Source organism: Petaurus breviceps, unplaced genomic scaffold (genome assembly GCF_028583685.1).
Source record: "Petaurus breviceps papuanus isolate PSGF00001 unplaced genomic scaffold, PetGlider_PUasm1.0 98, whole genome shotgun sequence".
NCBI classification, from domain to species: Eukaryota; Metazoa; Chordata; class Mammalia; order Diprotodontia; family Petauridae; genus Petaurus; species Petaurus breviceps.
The window spans coordinates 20661699-20684756 of record NW_027187460.1 but is presented as its reverse complement, the minus strand read 5'-3'; the positions used below and the strand labels follow the sequence as shown (position 1 = coordinate 20684756).

At 38.7% G+C, this 23058-nt stretch overlaps 1 protein-coding gene across 1 annotated transcript in view; it reads right to left on the bottom strand.

The window, feature by feature from the left end:
• Positions 1-4816: 4816 nt before the first annotated feature.
• Positions 4817-23058, bottom strand: part of ADCY8 (adenylate cyclase 8) — a 244167-nt gene continuing 225925 nt past the window's right edge. Inside the window, exons 16-18 of the mRNA XM_069081301.1 lie at positions 19150-19242; positions 12925-13039; positions 4817-5348 (exon numbers count right to left, since the gene is read on the bottom strand). Coding sequence (XP_068937402.1) covers positions 4861-5348; positions 12925-13039; positions 19150-19242 — 696 coding nt within the window. The 3' untranslated portion in view covers positions 4817-4860. The remainder of the gene's footprint in view (positions 5349-12924; positions 13040-19149; positions 19243-23058) is intronic.

The following is a 23058-nucleotide window of genomic DNA, read 5'->3' as shown; positions in this document are numbered from 1 at the left end:
TCTCTCTCTCTCTCTCTCTCTCTCTCTCTCTCTCTCTCTCTCTCTCTCTCTCTCTCTCTCTCTCTCTCTCTCTCTCTGTCTCTCTCTCTCATTCCTCTAATCCCAGAATCCCAGTTGTAGGAAGGACATTTGAGATTATCTAGTGCGACCTGTACTTGTACTGAAATCTCTTCTATAATTTCCCTAACAAGAAGGGCCATCCAGACTCTATATGATGACTTTTAGTGACAGAGAACTTTTGGATAGTGCTTATCATTAAAAAGGTTTTCCACATATATTACTCTGTATGTACATATACATATACATGTATACACACATGTATAGCATGTATCTCTGAGGCAAGCATAGGTTATAAGTAACAGAGCCAAGACTCATCCCAGATGCTTTTGAGACATCCTATATATACTATAAAGTATGTATTTTTCATGTACTTTTTATCATCATTTCATTTCTACCTGATTTATAATATATAGATTAAGATTTAGAAAGTTGCCTGGTTAAGGGGTTAAGAGAGCCTAAATGACTTGTTGAGGATCACACAGCCAACATGTGTCAGAGATGAGCCTTGAACCTAGGTCTCCCTGATTCCAAGATCAATTCCCTATCCATTATGTCACACTGCCTTTTTTTTCCTTCTGTGTATCGAACCAAAATTTAGTACTCTGCAATTACTTTAAGCTTTGCAACTGGGAACAATCAGAAGATCTAGTTCTTATTCCTTGAGATAGACTTTTAGATACTTGAAGATATCTTTTAATGCAATTTAAAAAAATAGTGGTGGTCAAATGGTTATGCCCTCCTGACCCCCTAGTTCACACAGATAAACTAATGGGATAAAATGTTTGCTAAATATTTCAGGTGGGAATCTCTAGTGCCAGTTGGGTTTCATTTGGCTTGGGAGTCAAATAAATGGAGATTTAGATATTCTGACTATTGTATTTAGGGAAGTTAGGAGGTGCAATGGATAAGGAAGTGGATCAGGATACAGGGAGACCTAAGTTCAAATCCAACCTCAGACACTTACTAGTGGTGTGACTCTGGACAAGTCCCCTAACCTGTCTGTCCAGTTTTCCCATATTCAAAGAATGGAGATAATACTAGCATCTACCTTCCAGGGTTGTTATGAAGATGGCGTTTGTAAAGTGCTTCATAAACCTTAAAGTACTATTGTAAATGCTACCAGTGATATTAGTTATTGTTGTCATTTGCAAAATTAATCTCGAGATTAGGACTTCATCTAGCTAAGCCTGGTTTAGTCACTGATACGTTAGCTTAGATTTAAACTTGCCTTGGTGTTTCTAAGATCAGAGCAGACATCATCTCTGCAAGGTCAATGAGGGCAAGAGGCAGGATTAGAGTTTCTGTCAATTGCATTTTTTTCAGCTGACTCCCACCTTAGCACTCTCTTAGGAATGGTAATGATGCTCAATTCCTCAGTAGTTTTGCATTTAATGCTCCTTAAATAAATGAAATCAGCAGACCAGAAAGTAAATAATGTTTGTTATGGCAATAGGAAACTGCCTGTGGTTTTAGGAAGAGTTTCTTAGATTAGCAGATTGGATGAGCCATTTGTACTGGGAATACCTGGTAGGTTAATGAAGTGCTGTAGAAGAGGCTGGTGGGATTTGTGCCGAGAGGAGATACTGGGTAGGTGATAATAAGAACAAAAAGGGGTATGATAGAAAAGTGACCTAAGACAAATATCTGTGGTGCTTTGTTCATTTCTGGAAAACATATTTTTAGAGATGTTAACAAGCTGGAATGTGCCCAGGAAACAGGGAGTTTGGGAGGATTCAGTATTATCCTGTATGGAGATCAGTTATGGAAAATGGAGCTGTTTGGAATGCTGAAGAAAAGACAAAGGCTGTGTAATAGGGATCTTCAAGAATGCAAAGGTTAATGCTGTGGAAAGGGGGATAGATTAGGGGTTTAGTTATTTTTTAGCCTCAGAGGGCAGAACAAGGATCTGTGGGTGAAAATAATAGAGTTTAATATAAATTTTAAAACTCCCCCCCCTCCCAAATAATAGAAACAGTTAAATAATGGAAAGGAGTGCCTTGTTTGGTGGAAAGTTCCTAGTTTCTCATCACTGAACAAGTCCAATCAAATGCTAGAAAATCCCTTGTCAGAGGTGTTATAGTGAGAATTTTGAGTCCATTTCAAACACTCACCTTTGGGATTGAAGAGGAAATAAACAATTATTTATAAGCACCTATTATGTGCTAGGCACTTTACAAATATTACCTCATTTGAGATATGAATAGTATTAACATCTATCTATTAATGGGGAGGCAAGAGGGATTAGAAGCAAGTATCCCTCTATGATGACACTGCAACCAAAGCATGCAATTTGGGGCAGAACTAGTGTCCAGCTGTAGGAGGTGTTAATCATTTTATATGCTTCTCTAGTTAGTTTATATCTAGAATATTGTGTCTGATTCTGAGTGCCGTTTTTTTTTTAGAAAGAACTCTGACAAACTAGAAAATGTCTATGATCTGTTTGGTAAAGGGACTTTTGAAGTTATGTCTCATGAAGCATGAGAAAAGGAAAGTAAAATGTTATAAGAATGCTAGAGTCATTTTTCCTCTCGTTCCCATGTCACCATATGGTGAAAAGATTTTACTTGTGGGTTGAAAAGGGATGGAACCTTTGGTGAACTTGAAATATTGGAATGAAAGGGGTAGAGGTATGTGACCTTTTACTAAAGGAATACTAATTCTGAAGTTAGAGGAACTTGGCTTGAATTCTGTGCGTCTTTGGACAAATCACTTCATATCTCTGGGCCTCAGTTACCCAATCTGTAAAATGAGTGGGTTGGACTTAGATGATCTCTAAGAAATCTTTGATCTATAACATATTAGAAAATTTTTATTAGCAACAATAATTAGAAATAAAGTGTTCCTTTGTCTGGACATAGGACATAAGGGTTTAGAAATGTAACTTACCTTAGAGGTCATCTAGTCTAACCCTCTCATTTTACAGATGAAGAGATTGATACCCAGAGAGTTTGACTTGGCCAACATCACATGGATAGTATGTAGCAAATACAAGATTTGAATTTAGATCCTCTAATTCAAAATCCAGAACTCTTGGTATTGCATTAACCTGATTGAACTTTTTGGGATTAGGGGTTTATGATTTCTTCCCCTAATTGGACAAAACTTTTTGGAAGCTGGAATCTTCTAGATAATGGTAGAATAATTTCTTTGTGAAGCTTTTTTTAAATAAGATCTTTTTAGGTGTTTAGGGCTGAAATGTTTTCCCACTTCTTTCCCTAGTAGTTCTTGAAAACTTTTGTGGGACTACTAGCAACTTAATTTCTGAGACTTTCTCTGGGTGAATTATAAATAGTGCATTAGAACACCATAACCAGCTCCTTTGGATTCTTAGTATATGAATGGGCAATGTTAGGGTTTTTGTGTTAAAACTAAAATTCTTCTTGCAAAGAAATAATTTTGTGGACTGCCATATTTGGTTTTGAGGTAAAATTTCACCTAAGTAATCAATGCATGGTTGAGCTTTGTGCATCTGAAAAAAAAAATAGCCCTGTTATCATGGAGAAACTTCTGTCTGATTTGCTGGATTGAAATTGAAGCAAATTTGTTTCTGAGTTTCAATACTAGACATGAATTTATTCAAGTTACTTCTCACTGCGCCTCATCTGTACAACAGGAATAGCAATACCTCTCAACTATTTCATTGGGTTATTATGAGATTCAAGAGAGATGATTTTTGTGAACATGCAGCAAAAAACTGTCAAGTGTTATATGAATAATATATTATTGCTGATGTCATTATTTTTTGCTTATGTGTGTGTGTGCATGTGTGTATGGCATCTTTAAAAAAAAAAGAAATGATGGGTTTATAATCCTTGAGTTTACCTGTCTTTTTTTTTTTTTAAAAGATCAAGTATATCAAATGCATTTTAAAAAGGCTTTCACCCATGCTTGAGAATTCATCAAAGTAATGGCCTCTTTAAGGCTGTACTTGAACCAACATTTATATAAGTGTAGAAACGATTTCCTTACATTCTTCACCAATTGCAAGAGGATCCTGGTATTTTCTATGTCTTATCTCAAAACTTCTGCCTCTTAGATTATTCTAGTCCCCACATTTTCCTTATCAAAGGAGATAATATACGTGAGAGTGCTTTGAGAAGTAGAAAGTGTCACATATATTTCAAGGACTGTTATTATTGCTTTGGATTTGGAAATACTATTCACTCCTACAGTCCAAGTATAACTACTTGGGGCAAGAGTTTGCACACAAATAATCCTTGGGTTTTATGCATGAAATGTTATCAATAATTACAGACTGGAAAGTGCAGTCAGCTGTGACCTCCCCATGTCTCCTTTCATATCTAGTTTTCACTAAAGACTTGCCAATCATGTTTCTATTGCAAAAGCTACTATTTTCAAGGGTCTTCTGGGCTATGATCTGAGCTCAAAGCAGAACCATTCCTGTCACAACTGCAATCTACTTTGTATGTTTCCAGATGTCATAAACAAAAATTAGACTAGAAAAAAAATTATTAAAAAGACTTTTGTTAGGGAGTACGGTGCAGTGGATAGAACACTAGATTGCAAACTTTGGGGCTTGAATGTTCTGATCACGGCTCTGCCACTAACTTGTGTGGGCCAGTTGCTTCACTCTGGTCCTCAGTTCCCTCATCTGTAAAATGAGGATATTGGTGGTCCCTTTCACTCCGGGACTCTGTGACTGGTCTCTTCCACCTGGTACCCACCAAAGATCAGTAAAAGCATCATTATTCTAAAAAAAATTAAACCTTTTTATTAGTATATTTATTTTTTTCATATATAAAAGAAATACAAAAAAAAGGAACACAAAGAAAATGCTTATTATGGCAAGTCAGATTTATCGATGCCTTCTGCTTGGGCTGCTGGTTCAGGTCCACTGGCAGCCAACAAAGTCCGTCGGTTATAATGAGCCTTTATGATGCCAGGATTGTTGTTCTCATTGAGTATTTGCTTCTGTCTTTGCCTGTTCAGTGACTGAACCAGTCCCAGGACAACAGCTGCTAAGGAGTACTGTCCAGGCAGTTTTCTTGGTGGTAAGATTAATGGATTGGGTTGTACTCTTCCCAGAAGAAAATACGTTTTGATTTTTCCTTCCTGTTCACTGATGCCTTTGACATAAATCTCTCCTCTGTAGTCAAAAGCAAAGCCTTGGTCCTTCAGGATGAGATATGTCTCCTCAGGCACTTGGATCCGGCCACTGACGCCCGTGCTATCCATACGACTTGCCAGGTTGACGGTTTTGCCCCAGATATCATACTGTGGCTTCTTGGCGCCAATAACTCCTGCTACTACAGATCCATGGCTGATACCTGCAAAGGAAGCAGAAAGGCAAAAAATTTAGAAGTGATTTCTCCCATCTCTGAACCTCCATGGTTTTATTTGTTACTGTAAATAAAAAAATATAATGAATCTATATTAAAAGGAAGGCAGCCACTTCTACCAGTGGCCCCAACGAGGCTATGTAACTTTCTGGGTTTTCATATTGTCATCTGTAAAACTGGGATAAAACTTTGAGGATGCCAGAAGGAAGCTTTGAAAATTAAGGAGAGTCTAGGCTTGTAGGTCAGTGTCAACTCTGAAATGAAGAGGATGGACTAGATGGCCTCTGAGGTCCCTTTTGCCTCTAGAGTGATGATCCTCTGATCCTTTCACTGTTTCTGATGCTTTGGCTGTAGAGATGAATGTGGTGACAAGGAGATCAAGGGAGGCAGTCAGGTGAGTGAGGATTATGGTAAAGCCATGTGGCTGTGGAGGCTCTGGGTTTTATGGGTGGTTTTCTCTGTGTGTGTGTGTGTGTGTGTGTGTGTGTGTGTGTGTGTGTGTGCATGCAAGGTCCCTGAAGTGGTGGGTCAGTGCTTCCTAAACTGTGGGTCATGACCCCCATATGGGATCATGAAAAATCTGGCAATAGTAAAAGGCTTCTGAATGTACAGTGACCAAAAATTAATTAAAAATCAAAAGCATAATGAATCCAAGGTGTTTCTGGCAGCACTTGCCCTTGTTGCATCAACTAACTTCATTACAGTCGGTTCTGAACACACAACACACACACTTTGCACCGTGAATGTCCTCAGGCCATGCAATTGCCAATAAATGCCTCCAAAGGGTAAAAAAGGTGTTGGAAGAGGAAAAAGTTTAAGAAGCCTTGCCTTAGAGCATGCACTTGAATGGGGAAAAATTCATCTTTATTTTTCACAAACCTCAAACTGAAGCCTAGTATTTCTTTCAACCCCCCCCCCAAAAAAAAAACAACAACAAAAAATAGGAACAAAAACCAACCATTATTCTCAGAAGACTTTACCAAACTGCCAAATAAGTCTATGACACAAGAAAGGCTAAGAACTCCATCTTAGACACAGAGTACACCGGGAGGGTAGTGTTGGGGGCCAGAAAGTAATGGTATATGGGCTAGTGCCTGCTTGCTTGATGTATGACCTTAAAAGGTAATGAATAGAGCTGTGGAAGATGATTGGCTATATGTACCTATAAATTGCTCTGATACGGAAGTCAGATCTCTTTGTCGCGATGTAGCTGAGCCTGAATAAACAACTCCTGCAAACCTCGGGTGCTCTGTCTGGTAATTCCTCCTAGGAGGCCGGTGACGACCGAAGACTTACTATGGGTAAGTGAGAGGACGGGATATCAATAGCCCCCCACAGGTAGGAGACGATGACTATGTTACAAGGCCAGCCACATCCGTGTCTTTCTTTCTGAATCCTTCCACAGTCTCTCAAAAGGTCTGGTTCAAGTGGCATGATGCTGGTCGTATAACTCTAATCATGATCAGGAATGGTTTATACTATTTTTTATTGGTGTGCATGTCTTATCTCCCAAATTTTAAACTCCTTGAGGGGAGGACTATGTCTTATTTATGTCTGTTCACCTAGACTTTTTCATAGAGTCTTGTACCAAATGGGTTAGCACAGTGCTGGCAAATTGAAGGTGCTCAATCAATGTTTATTCTCTCCCTCTTTCCCTCCCTCCATTTTTGCTTAATTCAATTGAAAATCACTATCATTTCAAATACCCACTTATAAATAGTATTAACATCCAGCTATTCCTGGGAGGCAATGAGGGAGCAGAAAAAAGGACCTCAGATTGGGAGTCAGGAACTGTACAGTCTGAGCCTTCCTAAGTCATTTACTGGGTGTGTGAACTTGGGCAGGTCACTTAATTTCTCTGAGAGTCAGTAATTTCTTCTGTAAAATGTGGATCACAACGTCTGCCCTACCTACCTCTGAAGTGTTGTTGTGAGAACTAACCTCAGTTGGATGGGAAAATGATTCAAAGTGTAAAAAAGTGTTAGGTAAGTATGTGAAGGTAACATGATTAAATGACTTCTATCGATCCAAGCATTCTGGAGAGCAATTTGGAACTTTGTAGCCCTTTGGGCTACAAAAATGGGCATACCCTTTGACCCAGCAATACCATTTCTAGGGCTATATCCCAAAGAGATCATACAAATTGGGAAAAGGATTCATATGTACAAAAATATTTATAGCAGATCTTTTTGTGGTGGAAAAAAACTAGAAATCGAGGGGATGCCCATCAATTGGGGAATGACTGAACAAGTTGTTGTATATGAATGTAATGGAATACTATTGTGCAATAAGAAATGAGGAGCAGATGGACTTCATACTAACCTGGAGAGAATTATATAAACTGATGCTATGTGAGGAGAGCAGAACCAGGAGAACTTTGTACAGAATTACAGACGTATTTCTGTGACGATTCACTCTGATAGCCTGGGCTCCTCTCAGCAATGCAAGGTTAGAAGACAACTCCACAAGACTCATGATGGAAGGGAATATCCGCATCCAGAGAAAGAACTGCCAAGTCTGAATGCAGAGCGAAGCAAACTACTTGCTCTCTCTCTTTCGTATTTGGTTTGGTTTGGTTTTGTTCCTTCTTACTCGTTGTTTACTCCATTGGTTATAGCTCTTCCTTACAACTCGACTAATGCTTAATGTGAAGGTATTTGTAGAACCTGTATCAGATTGTATACTACCATGGGGAAGAGGGTTCAGGGGAAGAAGAGGGAGGGGGAGAAGATTTGGAACTCAAGGGATTGTGGAATTGAATGTTGTAAATGAAAAGTAAATAAATAAATTAAAAAAAATATATGCATACAATAAAAAATGATTTTTATCTCTGCATCTGTATTTTGGATATGTAAATTTCAGGCCTATTTTATTTATAAGATGAAGAGGACTATAAGAAATTTTCCAACAGCTGAGAAAATTTAATTATGCCACTAATGTAACATTTTAAGGGCTAGTTGTGATCTTAGAGATGCATTTTCAGATTCACTTGGCATATTTTTTCTAGGTTAAATTTTTGCTTCTGTTTTAATTTTTCTGTCTACGAGTTTATAAAGCAGGTTAGAAAGAAGAACTATTCTTATGATTTCATTGATCTAGCTGGCATTTAGATAAGCTTTGAAAACTCTTTACATGGTATTTCATGGATGCCCTTTTGACAGATAAAGAAATGGAGGCTGAGAGAGGTGAAGTGACTTGTCCAGGGATGCACAGGTAGTGTCTGATGCTGGATTAAAATTCATTTCACTAAGACTGCAAATCTAACACTCTACTGCCCTATCTAGATGTGGCTATTAGGTCTTCCTAGAGGCTGAAACTCTACCAATACAGACCGGCTCTCTCTGCAAATTACTGTTTTAGACACATGCCTTAGGCATTGATAGGTTGTGACTTGACCAGGGTCACAGAGCTTGTATGTGTCAGAAGTAGGACTTAAATATAGATCTTTCTTCTAGAGAGAAAAGATTTAAAGCAAAATTGTGAGTCAGGGTCTCAGCTGTCATATCTTTAGGTCAAGATCATCATGAGACCAACTTTCTCCCATCTCAACAGACACAGTTACTAATGAGCTGTGTGACCACAGACAATTAACTTGCACAATCTGGAATTCAGGGTCCTCATCTGGAAAATAATGGGGGTAGGGCTAGATGATCTCTCTGAGTGTTTCTAACTAACATTTTATGAATCTAATATTCTTCCAAAGTGAACTATTGGGCTGATTCACAACCTTGTCTTAAGAAAAACAATGACCAGCTGCAGGGAATCCAGAGGAAGGCTCCTGTAATGTTGCTGGTAATGGAGATCATGCCAAAGACAGAATAAATGAAGGGACTCTTTCCCCTTTCTGGGATTCAGTTTCCTCATTTGCTAAGTCAAAGTACTGAATGACCTCAGAGCTCCTTTCCATGTATAAACTATTGCTTAGGGATAACATGATAGCTTTCTTCCTAAATCTAAAAGGGAAGACGTATGAGATTTACTCTTCTCAACAGAAATGGGAGCAACATGTGGGAATTATAGGAACATAGATTCCGATGTGGTATCCAGAAACTCATTCTACCAATCAGACCCAGCTAACAATGGAATAGACTGACTTAGAAAAGATGTTAAAAATGTGACTTGCCATAGTAAGAGTTTTCTTTGAGTTTATTTTGAGAAACGCTTGATTTTTTTTTAGAATAGGGGGATGCTTTTATTGAGTTCAAATCTGGCCTCAGACATTTGCTACTGTGTGACCCGGGACAAGTCACTTTACCTTGTTTGCCTCACTTTCCCTATCTGTAAAATGAACTGGAAAAGGAAATGGTAAGCCATTGCTCTATCTTTGCTAGGAAAGTTACAAAAATGGGGTCATGAAGAGTCAGACATAACTGAAACAACGAAACAACAAAAATCTCAAGTACCTAGTTCTTGCTTTGACTGTCAAAGATGCTCACTGAACTTATCTGAATTGCTGAGTTCTTTGCTTTCCTTGCACATGCAAATGATTAGCTGGCAGCCAGTGACTCAGATTGGGCTCATCAACATGCAGAGAGCTGGGGAAGTCACATGCAGTTTGAGAATTGTCATTCACTGCGATTATTCTTAGCCACAGGGTCAGGAGCTGAACCCTCTCTTGGGTGTCCTTCATTGCACCTCCTCCAAGGTCATCCCCAGAGCTCACTCATGTTTGGAGAGACTGACATGTGTGCAGAAAGAGCAAGGAATAAAAGGCCCCAGTCTGAAAACAAGGATGCTTGTGGGCCTGCTGAGGAGGACTGTGACAGGGAAGAAGTAATAGCTTCACGGACCCTACTGGGAGTCACCATATGGGACTTCCTCACACAATCACAGTATTTTTGAGCTGTAAGCAGGGCTCTCCTTGGAGAGTGATGAAGCCTGGCATAAACTCAAACAGTGGAAGAATCACTACCTCACAACAGAATTTTAGAGTCAAAAGGGATAAGAATAAGAGAATAAGAATAAGAGTCTCATCAGGGATCAATCATCTGAACTAATCCTTATTTCATGTTCAACATCCCTTACGGATGGTCATCTAATTTTTGCTTGAAGACTTCTGGTAATGGGGGAACTCACCCCCACCTCAAGCAGAACAGTTAGCACATTTAAGTCTGGGAGAGAGTAAGCCCTTCACATTATTATGGGCACCCAGAACTGAGGCCCAAATCAAATTGTGTGACATTTCTATGGTAATCAATGCTAGAAAAATGAAATGGTATCTAGTTCATTTAATTCATTTATTGTTGTTGTTGTTCTGTCGTGGCTGACTCTCTGTGACCCCTTTTGGGGTTTTCTTGGCAAAGATACTGGAAGGGCTTGTCATTTCCTTCTCCAGTTCATTTGACAGATCAGGAAACTGAGGCAAACAGGGTTAAGTGACTTGCCCAGGGTCACACAGCTAGTAATTGTGTGAGGCCAGATTTGAACTCAGGAAGAGTAATCAGACCCAGCACTCTATCCACTGAGCCTCCTACTCTTGGCAAATTTTAAAGCGCTAAATATAAATTCTAACTAGCTATGATTATGCATCTGGAAATTATCTGTTCTCCAATACTTGTTCAATTGTTTCAGTTGTGCCTGAGTCTTCATGACCCCATTTGGGGTTTTCTTGACAAACATACTGGAGTAATTTACCATTTCTTTCTCCATCTCATTTTACAGATGAGGAAGTGAGGCAAACAGGGTTAAGTGACTGGCCCAGGGTCACACTGCTAGTAAGTATGTGAGGCCAGATTTGAGCTCATGAAGATGAGTCTTCCTGATTCCAAGTCCAGTGCTTTATCCGCTGCACCACCTAACTACCCAAGTATTTATCAAGTGCTTACTGTCAGCTATGCTAGGTGCTCTTGAAATTACTTTTTATATGCCTACTTGCGTAAATAGCTAAGTGGGTAGGGTGGATAAGGCCCTGAACCTGGAGTCAGGAAAACCCAAGTTCAAATCTACTTTCAGACACCAATTAGCTATGTGGCCAGGCCTTCAATTTCTTTATCTCAACTTCAGTTTCTTCATCTGTAAAATGGGTATAAATAACAGCACATACTTCCCAGAATTGTTGTAAGGGTAAAATGAAATATTTGTAAAGAGCTTTGCAAACCTTTAATTGCTATAAATGCTATTTTAAATAATAATGATTATGATAATAGTTATTATTACATACTTTTTGTGTCCCCCCAAGAGAATGTGAATTCTGCCAATATAAAGTATTACTCAATTGATTAAATTAGTGGCTTCATCAGAGTAGGCATTGGATAGGTAGTACAGGATAGGTGAGTACTGATGAATTAAAGGGAGTTTGGATAGTGTCTCTGTGAAGAAGAGGAGTTGCTAAAATCCCCCCCCCCATTTTGTCTAGTTCTTTGTCACTAGAAGTATAATAGGCTGATTATAGACACATTAGAGGGACAACCTGTATTAGAGGGACACATTACAGACACGTTAGAGGGACTTGGGCTAGGTAACTTCTAATGCCCTTTTCTTCTTTAGAATTCTATGGGTTTTGAGTCTGGAAGCACTTGGACCTTTTGGGACTATGGTATGAAAACTATGACATTTTCCTAGTGTGTTTGGCAGGGAGGGTTCCCCATATAAAGGAACATAGTCTAAGAGGCCTCTAGCATAATGGGTAAAGGCAGAGAACCTGGCTTCACAGCTCCATTTAAAATAAACATTTATTGTATGTCTCCTACATACTCAGGATCAATAGTGCTGGATTTGGAGTCAGGAAGACATGAGTTCAAATTCTGTTTCTGATTTTGCTAACTCTGTTACCCCAGGCAAATCACTTAACTACTCTCAGTCTCAGTTTCTTCATCTATAAAATGGGTATAAAAATGGCATTGAGTTTTTGTGAGGACCACTGAAAAAACAGATTTATTTAAAATGTATTTATATAAACATATAAGTATATTATTATATCATTTATATACTTGTATATAAATGTTATATGTACTTATATAAATGTTATATATTTACTTATATATAAAGTTATATATTTATATATAAATATGTGATATATACTTATACATAACTATGTTATATGTATTTATATGTGTTATATAAATATAGTTATATAAATATACTTATGTTTATATAAATATGTTTTAAATAAATCTATTATTTCAATTTAATAAACAGGTTATGTAAATATATTTATATAAACATAATATTTGTATATTATATATATACATTTATTTAAATATATATTTTAAGCATTCTGCAAACCTTAAAACACTACATATATGTTAGCTATTATTATTTTTGCTTGTGGTGTTACTATTATTAGTACTATGTACAAAGCACTTCTTGACTTTAGAAAAGTCCCTGAAAAGCTTCAATTTCCTTATTTTGAGAAAGGGAATAAAAATGCTTTTAGAATCCATTCTCTTCCCCAGGTTTTTGTAAAGATGGACTTCTCAATCAATACGGTTTGTGAAAATATTTGTAAACATAAAAGGTTCCACAAATAAATTCAAGTTATGATTAGCTATTAGTATTGATGGCAAGCAGCCGTGGGATTCTACGTAGGCTTTCCTCTCCATGAGCAATCTCATATTGTACTTACCAATGCGGAGCTCGAAATTGTTAAATGAATGCTTGTTGATCTCCTGTATGCTTTCATTCAGGGCGAGAGAGAAGTCAGCCAGAGCACATAAGTGTCCCCACTTATCTTCACATTGCTAAACAACAGAGAAACAGAGCCCATTAAATGTGGCTAGCCTCTGCCTGGAAAACAGCCACTTCTCAGCATGTATGCTTGCTGCTGCACAGTAGGAGTTTGCTCTTGTTCCATGACCTCCCATCCTGACCCACAACTCTCTACTCAAGGTACTGATGGTGATTGTAGCAGTGACTAATGGCTCACACAGCACTGACAAACTAGCTGTGTTGAATAAGAAGGTAGATTGCTGAAATAGAAGGAGCACAGGATTGGGGAGTCAATAGCCCCGAGTTCTCCACCCAATTCTGCCACTATCTGACTGTGCAACCCTTGGCAAGTAATTTCACCTCCCTGGGCCTCAGTTTCTATACATGTAAAATGAGAGGATTGAACTAAGATGATTCTTAAGGTCTTTATATTCTATGTTGAGAATAAAATATGATTTTGGTGTAATTTCTGAAGCCCCCTCTTACCCATAGTTCATTGCTATTAAGAGAGAATGAAGTCCCGAAATCCTATGTGTTTATTTAACGTGTATCACAGTTAGGAGAGGCAGTAGGATGCTTTGGAGTCAAAAGACTTGGGTTCAAATCCTGTCTTTGATACATAAGAGTTAGAAGACAATAGGCCAGTCACTTTACCTCTGGGGGCCCCAGGAAACTGGTCAGTATATGTTACTGTGAAGTTGGTGGAGGGAGTCTCTACACTGGGAATTTCTTGCATAAATGAATCATAAATCTGGGCCCCCAAAGATCACATAAATAGTTTATTATAAATTTCAAAGCAATTGCCAATCTGCATCGATGGAAGTGTTTCCTCACTGGGAGCAGTTTCCTTATGTCAATGATATCACAGATTCAGACCAAAATGTATCTATTGCATATGTGTACACATAAATAAACTGAAATATATACACACATATAGGTATATACATTTTTTCATCCATTTTTCAGTTGTGTCCAACTCTTCGTGACCCCTTTTGGGGTTTTCTTGGCAAAGATACTGGAGTAGTTTTCCATTTCCTTCTTCAGATATACATACATACATACCTATATATATATATATATATACATACACACACATACACAATATCTCTGTATCTATCTATATTTATATAACAGAGAGAGAGAGACACGCACACAGATAGAGACAGAGAGAGGCAACATAACTTCACAGACAAAGACCTGACTTTGAAGCCAGGAAGATGTGGATTCCAGTTCTTACTCTGACTTTACTAGCTCTGATTCTGGGCAAATGACTTAAATTCTCAGTGCTCTAAGAAATTTTTAATACAGTAACTTAAAGAGAAAGTGTCAGCCTTCTTTGTAGACTGAATTTCCTCACCTGGGAATTCTGTACCAACGAAATCACTGGTCTGGCCCCTATATCTAATAATTATGTCACATGTACTATCTATGTATGTCTCTCTCTCTCTCTTTGTCTATCTATCTACCCACACATGTATACACACATATATAATATCTATTATATATGTGTGTATGAACATACAGATATGTATATACATATAGAGTCAAGATGGTATTGTAAATGAAGAGTTAGTCTTAATGCCAGGAAGATCTGCATCCAGTATTTGATACTTTCTGCCTTTGTGATCCTAGGCAAACCACTTAAACTCTCAGTACTCTGGGCACTTCTTTTTTTTTTTTTTTAAGCAATCAGGGTTAAGTAACTTGCTCAAGGTTACACGGCCAGTTATTTCTGGGTGTGGTGCTAAGTATCCGAGCCTGGATTTGATCCCCAGGTCATCCTGACACTGGAGCCTGTGCTCTTACTCGCTGAGCCACCTGGCTGCCCCTTGGGCAGTTCTTAATACTATGATTTGCAGAAAAGGTGCCAGTCTCCATTGGTGGAGGAGATTTTCTCATGTGAGAGTTCCTTATATCATGAATTCACAGTTCTAGCTCCTATCTCTAATCCTATGCACTTATTTTGTAGAAAAGAGGCAGCAGGATGGTTCAATGCATAAAATACTGTACCTGAAGTCAGGAAGATCTTAGTTCAAATCCAGTTTCCAATACTTACTAGCTATGTGACCTTGGGCAAGTCTCTTAACCTCTGTCTGCCTCAGTTTCCTCATATGTAAAATGAGGATAACAATAGCACCTACCTTCCAGTGTTGTTGTGAAGATCAAATGAGATATTTGCAAAATACTATATAGATACAGCTATTATTATTATGTGTATTCATGGTACCATATTATACATGTGCAGCCCACATGTGTATATATAGTACAGTGCATATATATTAATAGTTCACACACATACATGCATATACACACATGTATTGAGTGTACACACATATATGTATAAATATGCACATACACATATATGTGTGTATAAAATCAAGTTGTGAATTATATGAATTCTTGTCCATTGTTCATAGTTTGTCAGACAGAACACCCAAAATATATGATACATAGGCTTATGATCAATTTGTTCATTTGAACGAAACTGAAGCAGAGGAAAGGTCTACAGCAAATTGGGTGGATTATCAATGGAGACTTTGTGGAAAAAGATGGACAAGAATCTCCAAAGGATGAAATGACTTGGATGGATGGATGGCAATTACACCAGTGGAGGGCATGCCTACACCAAATTGACCAAAGAACCATCAAATTATTGAAGTGACAAAGTATAGGAATCATTATTAGAGGTATATGAATCAGCATTTGAATCATTTTAATTCCTCAGGCCCATATTTCTTTCTGGGAAGATGATGGGTAAGCAGAAAAGTCACTGGAGAGCACATTTCATAGATTCATGTAACATAGACCCATTACTTTTAAACCTGGACCTTACAGAGGTTAAATGACCTTCAAGATCAATGGAACAAGTTTAGTCCCTCTTCCATAGGACAGATTTTCAGGTACTTAAAGATATCTGTTTTCTGCCTGTCTCCCCATTTCTCCTCCCCCATCTTTGCATCATCAGGCTAAACATCCCTGGTTCATGGTTAATTGACTGTTGTATGTGTCAAGATATTAGGAGACACACTGCTTTCCAAAGTTAAGGCCCAGCAAGCAAGCTGTCCCTTGGACTTGGCATAACAACAATCCTTTGTGCTCACCTTCTGAATGATCTCACCCTCTGGCAAAATCATAATTATTGTATTGCTTGACCAGCCTCAGGTGTTCTCTGAGTTTGGATAAGCTCAGACAAGTACCCATGGTCTGGTCATGAATCAAACTGGTCTCATAGTTTCTGCTATCCCTCATTGTAAGGGCTACAACCTCACTGTGCAGCCATTGGTATGAGTATTGAGTTCTCCTTGCATTACCTCAGGTTCCCCCACTAGGGGCAGGGTCCCAGCACGTGTCCTCACTTATAAGCCATTCCCCTAACTTTGAAATTAAACTTCTGTTTATTCTGGACTCTCCTGTCTCTAGCCTGCTCTGTTTGGCTCTGGTCATCCACAGGTTAGGGGCTGGTTCAATCCAGTTGACACACAACATGTTCTCTAGTCCTCTCAAGCAGTAGATTATGTTTGCTAGCCCAAAGGTTGCTACAGGGCAGTCTTAGAAATAGAATATTAGAAAGGAGACCTTCAAAATAAATGCTGAAAACTGTGGAAGCCAAGGCAGGAATGGACAGAGCCAGACATGTCACACTGGTCCATCTGGGTTGATAACTTTTGATCACTGTGCAGGTGGGATTGGGAAAGAGACAAGAAAAGTGATAGAAAACCAGAGGTGGGAATAGGGTATGAAGAGGGAGAAAGGAGAGAGATAATATGAGGAGAGTTTTCAAAAGAGGAAGAAAGAAGTATGAAGAGGAAAAAATATTTCTGATTTGAAGTAAGTCTCTTTCCTTCTAGTGTATTTATTGGCTTTCTAAGTAGTTTAACTTAATAAATTAAGATTATCCTGGGCATGTCTTACACTGATAATATGTACACACAATATAATTGAGTCATGATTTTCTTTTATGCACTGATCTGAAATAGTGTTTTGCCATTTTGGTGATATTTTCTCCTTGTAATTTTCTCTCATGTTACCACATCGTTATTGGGTTGTTCATTATAATTTCTGCTTCCTAGTTTTGTCTTCTGAGAAATGTAAAAATATTGATATTTTTAGCCTAATTATTTTTTTTCTCCATCTGTCCAATGAGGATATTAACTACTAGTACCCTCTCTCTTCCTACCTTTTGGTAAAGAAAAGTTATCTTTTATTTATTCTCTTTGGGTTGGTATAAATATGTATACATAATACAAGTATATATGTGCATAGGATTCTATATATATTCACATGTGTACAAATCATTATATGCACAGTACAAATATATGTATATTATATGGTATCTCTCCCTCTGCTCCCAAATGTATGCCCCTTGAAGGGATTTTTGTTTTTGTATCCCCAGTACATATAAAGTGCTTTGGCAAATCAACGCTTGTTAATTGACTACTAAGACTTGTACTAAGGCTGCTATTGGTAAAGTAGTTAGAGCACTGATCTTGGAGTCAGGAAGACCCCAGTTCAAATCTGGACTCAGACACTAGCTGTGTGTTCCTGGGCAAGTCACTTAACCCTGTTTGCCTCAGTTTCCTCATCTGTAAAATGAGCCGGAGAAGAAAATGGCAAACGACTCCAGTATCTCTGCCAAGAAAACCTCAAATGGAGTCACAGAGTGTTGGACATGACTAAAATGACCAAATAACAATATCTGTACTTCATCCTTGACAAAGTTATTGTGGAGATCAGAGGTGAGAAGTCTATAAAATGTTTTGCACAGTAGAGTGTTCTACTCCCTGCCCTTCAGGGCTTTATTGGAATTCTCTCTCTTAGGAAGCTTGCTTGCAAAGAGCAACCATACTCAGAGCCAAGCCAATTTGAACTCATGTCAGTGGGTACTTAGAATTTTTGTTAGGTTAGTCAGCAGTACTAGAGGAACCTTACTGCTTTCTGTATAAGAAAGTAGCAGGGGTGTAATGGAAAGAATACTGGAGCTAGAGTCAGAAAGCTGGGGTTTAAATTTTGTCTTTGCTACTTATTATGTGTGAGTTTTTGGGACAAGTGATTTTACCTATCTGATGTGGCTTCCTCAATAAATGGGGTTGAGATGATATAATCTTTAAGGTTCCCTCTAGCTCTAAATCCTGTGATGCTAAGGTTATAACACTTATTATTCTTGTTATTATTACCCAGCAGGAACACCCTTTCTCTTAACAATGCGCCTACTCTTTAGCTTAGCTTAGAGAATTAAAGGCACACTGAAAGATTCCCTCTCCCCACCAGTCACATCACTAGTATGTGGGACTTGAACTCAGGTCTTCAGTACTCTGAGATATTTTTTTAAGTCAGAACTGGTGATTTTACCATGTATTTGACTCCCACTATAGAAACTCACTCCACTGATGCACATAGGTAATTTGTTTGTAATGTCATAGCTTTAGAGAGTTACCTGGGGATACTGGGAGGTTAAATGATTTGGACATGGTCATAAAGGCTATTATTATCATATAACAATTGGGATCAAAGTTCTTAATCATCTATAATTACTGTATACACTTTAAGGAGAAAAAAAAATTAACCACAAAGAAACATGATCGTTTAAGAGATGTAATTACAAAAGAAAAACTGTCAAAATAACTTTCAAGGGACACAGGGCTCACTACCCTCTGATTCCAATTTCTTCTTTCATGTCTCTAGTGCTGAACAAAGATAATTGGTGTTCACTGTGATGACAATAATGTCTTACAGAATTCTGAATCAGCAAAGAAATTTTAAGGAATGTTCCCTGGATTTTAATTATTAATATATGAAAGTATAGTTACACATTTTTTAGAGAAGATTTTAATGAAGAAGGGATACTGTTCGATGTTTGGTTAAAAACAAATTCAGATCTTTATGATTGTACAAACCCTTCATATTCCCCTCCCCCAAGCACTGACTCATTCAACAAACATTTATGAATTCCTACTGTGTACAGAACATAGTATGAGGTGTTAAGGAAGATTGAAAGATATGTCTCTGCATTTGTTTTCATGGGATTTATAGTTGAATTGATTCTGGTTAATAATTGAGATGTTCTTGGCCCTTACTTCTTAGAAGTGGATGTTGGCTAGTATACTAAAAATTAAGGTAAATAAAAAAGAAAATTTTTCTTTACCTGTTTCTCAGGTGATAAGCCTGATACCGCCATGTAAGTGCTGCCAATTGTCTTAATTTTTTCAATATCTTGAAATCGGTCTTCACCAAGTAGCTAGAAGCAATCGAAGACAATGACATTAGTTTCTGATTTTTGTAATCCCAATAAATGCTGTCTACATTGCAAATGGAAGAGTGAGCAAACAGGAGTCATTTCTGGACATCTACATCACGGACTCTTTCTGAACACTGAACTTTTCAAAAATATAAGTGTCCTCCAACAAGGGGAATTCTCTGCTTACCACTAGGATGCCTTGCTGTTTAAGCGAGGCTGGCCTGATGAAGAGACAGTAGGTGGAATATGCCAGGCAAATCTAACTACCATCACTACCACCACCTTGATCATCTCCCCTCAGACTGGGATGGAGACAGTTGAGGACCGTGAACACAAGAACCTTGGAAATAGCAAGCTGACAGCCCAGTGCCCTCAGCCATCATCCTGGGAAAGGACTTCTGTGGAGATGCTCCTGCAGTTGGCACAGACATAGCTACTGAAGACGCAGAAAAGAAAGTTCTTGTCACCAACGGTCTTGGTGCTATCAAATGGTTCAGCCTCAGACATGGATATGATTGTATCAGAAAAAAGCTACATTAAAAAAGAAACATTAACATCTATTTTTCCTCTGTACTCCAGAGACCATGCGATCCTTCCATCTGACTTGTAACATTGTTGCTCAGTTGTCTCAGTCATGGCCAACTCCGTGACCCCATCTGGAGTTTTCTTGGCAGAGATACTGGACTGATTTGCCATTTCCTTCTCCAGCTCATTTTACAAATGAGGAAACTGAGGCAAACAGAGTTAAGTGACTTGCCCAAGATCACACAGCTAGTAAACGTCTGAGGCCAGATTCGAACTCAAGAAGATGAGTCTTCCTGACTCTAGTCCTAGTGCTACCTAACTGCCCCTAATCATAATAACAGCCAACATTAATATAGTGCTTACTATATGCCAGGCACTTTACAAATATCTCATTTGATCCTCACAACCACTCAGGGAGATAGGTGCTGTTATTGACTCCATTTTATACATGAGGAAACTGAGGCAAACAGAAGTTAAGTGACTTGCCCAGGGCCACTGACCTAGAAAGTATCTGAGCCTAGATTTGAAGTCACATTTTCTTGCCTCCAGCCCAGAGCTCTACCCACTGTACCACCTTGCTGCTTCCCTGTGTTTTCTCCTTTATTAGAATGTGAACTTCTTAAGAACAGATCTGTCTTCCTTTTCTGTTTGTATCTTTAACACAAAGTACAGTGTTTGCACACAGTAAGCATTCAATACATGCTTTATTCATTGTATCCAAAACTGAAATGATAATTTTCCCCTCAAAATATAGCCCTTTTCCAAATTTCCCAATGTCTTGTAGGGGTATCATTGTTTTCTTAATCATCCATGCTGGAAAACTGAAGCACTAATGGGGAGCCAACACACTTCCTGCTGGGATTGCTCTGTGCCACAGGCAGAGCCCCTCAGCTCTGCCCCCTGCTTTCCCACCTTTCTTCAAGCTTCAGCTCAAGTCCCATTTTCTGCCCTTCTCAGGCTCCTCCAGCTGCTAGTGCCCTCTCTCTGAGATCCCCTTCTGTTTGCACTGCATATATTTGTATATTACTCATCATTTAGCTGTTGCCTCTGCCATTAGAAAATACCTTCCTTTAGGCAGCAACCTGTATGTGTGTTGTGGTTTGTCCTCCATTTTGAAGAGGACAAGTGACATCATGGGGTGATGTCTTGACTTGTGCGTGAATTGGACTTAAGTGAGGCAGAATTGCACAAAGTCAACATCCTTTCTCTCTCTTCCAGAATCATCAAAGTCCAGTGGCAGGACAAAAGTCAAGACAACTGGCAAGGGCCTGGGATGCAAGGATTGACCTTGGTGTCTTCAACATCTGACCAAGCTCTAAGCATCCCACAGTGTCTGCTTCAGCTGCCTTCACGGCTATTAGAACAAATTGCTTTCATTGATGCATTCCGCCAGGGGAAGTCTTCACATGCTTGGGGTAGGTGTCTCTCTAACTCACTGATGGGTTTGAGAACTGTCAGTTATCCTCAACCTGGTTTAGCCTGCTTGCCAAGATGGTTTTACCACTGTAGTGATGCTGTGCAAGCTTCTTGGAGCCACAGGAGAAAGCTGGGTGAAGGTGGATGGACACCAAAAGAGATTGAGTAGCCCTGAAAAGGGCTCAGCAAGTCCTATGTATACAGTACACATATATGCATACACATGCATATACTTATGTGTATACACAAACCCATGGGGCAGTTATGTGGCACAGTGGATAAAGTACTGGGTCTGTAGTCAGGAAGACCTGAGTTTAAATCTGGCCTCAGCCACTTACCCTGTGTAATTCTGGGTAAGTCATTTATATTTTGCCTCAGTTTCCTCACCTGTAATATAGGAATAATAATGGAATCTACCTTTTAAGGTTGTTGTGGGAATGAAATGAGAATATTTGTAAAGTGCTTAGTATAAATCTGAGTGCATCATAGATATTATATAAATGTTAGCTAATACTATTATTACTATCAGGTAGCTAGATGGCACAGTGGATAGAGTGCCAGGTCTGGAATCAGGAAGTCCCATCTTCCTGAATTCAAATCTGGCCTCAGACACTGAACTATATAATCCTTGGAAAGTCACTTAAGCCTCTTTGCCTCAGTTTCCTCATCTGTAACATGAGCTGGAGAAGGAAATGGCAAACCACTCCAGTCTCTTTGCCAAGAAAACCCAACCAGGGTCATGAAGAGTTGGACACGACTAAAAAACAAAATTATTATTATCATCATTTACATCTTTACATATTTATATAAATATATGTATATGCACATACATATATGCACATATTATATATATTTGTAAAAACTTGGCATTCAAGGCCTTCCACACTCAATCCTCATCCTACTTATGCAGCCTTATTTCATAATACTTGTCACACACTCTAAATTCTAGCAAAAACAAACAACTAGCTTTTCTCTGATCTCATCCTGTCTGTCCCAAATTTACACCCCTGTGCCCTTGAATGCCTGGAAGACATTCTTTCCACAGATATGCCTGTTAAAAAAAACCTCTCTTCTTTCAAGATCTAGCTTTAAGGCTACTCCCTTGAAGCCTCAGTGCAAATGTGATCTTTCCTTCCTCAGATGTGCCTGGGACATATAAATGTGTGACAAGTATTGAAAATTAAGGCTGTGTAGGCAAGGTGAAGGCCAAGTGTGGAAGGCCTTGAATGCCAAGTTATCTGGAACTCGTCTTTACACAACACATTTTACTGGACGTTTTATTTATTTCTTAATCCCACCCTTACCCATGTAGACTGTAAGTTTCTTGAGGGTAGAGACTATTTTATATCATTTTACTATAAAATCAAAGCTTCTGTTTCCTATGTCAAGGAGAATGATCTTTGGGTTTAGAAGGGACAGAGCCAAAATAAGAAGGGAGAGAATGTTGGGCTTAACTGTCTGAGTCTGAGTCACCAGGCCTAACTAAGCATAATTCTGAGGTACTGAAATAACTTTCAGATATGCTTGTCTGGCCACCTCTGAATCACTGTAGAGAAAAGGCACCAAATGATTGGAGAATGCTAGATAATAATAGTAACCACAACAATAATGAGCATTTATACAGCATTTTAGGGGTTTGTAATGGCAATGATAAGGGGAATTTGAAGATCTTCCCTGCCCCTTAATAAGCTTAGGTGAATTCAAAGACCTTCCCGACTTTGAAGATATTCTCTGCTCCTAATAGGCTGAATGTAATCACATGGAGTCTGTGGTGGGAGGAGCTTATTGAAGGGTGGAGCAGAGCCCACAGGAAGGTGAGAATCAGAGCAGCTAGACTGGAGGGAGGAGAGGACATATGAGGGAGATATTTAAGCT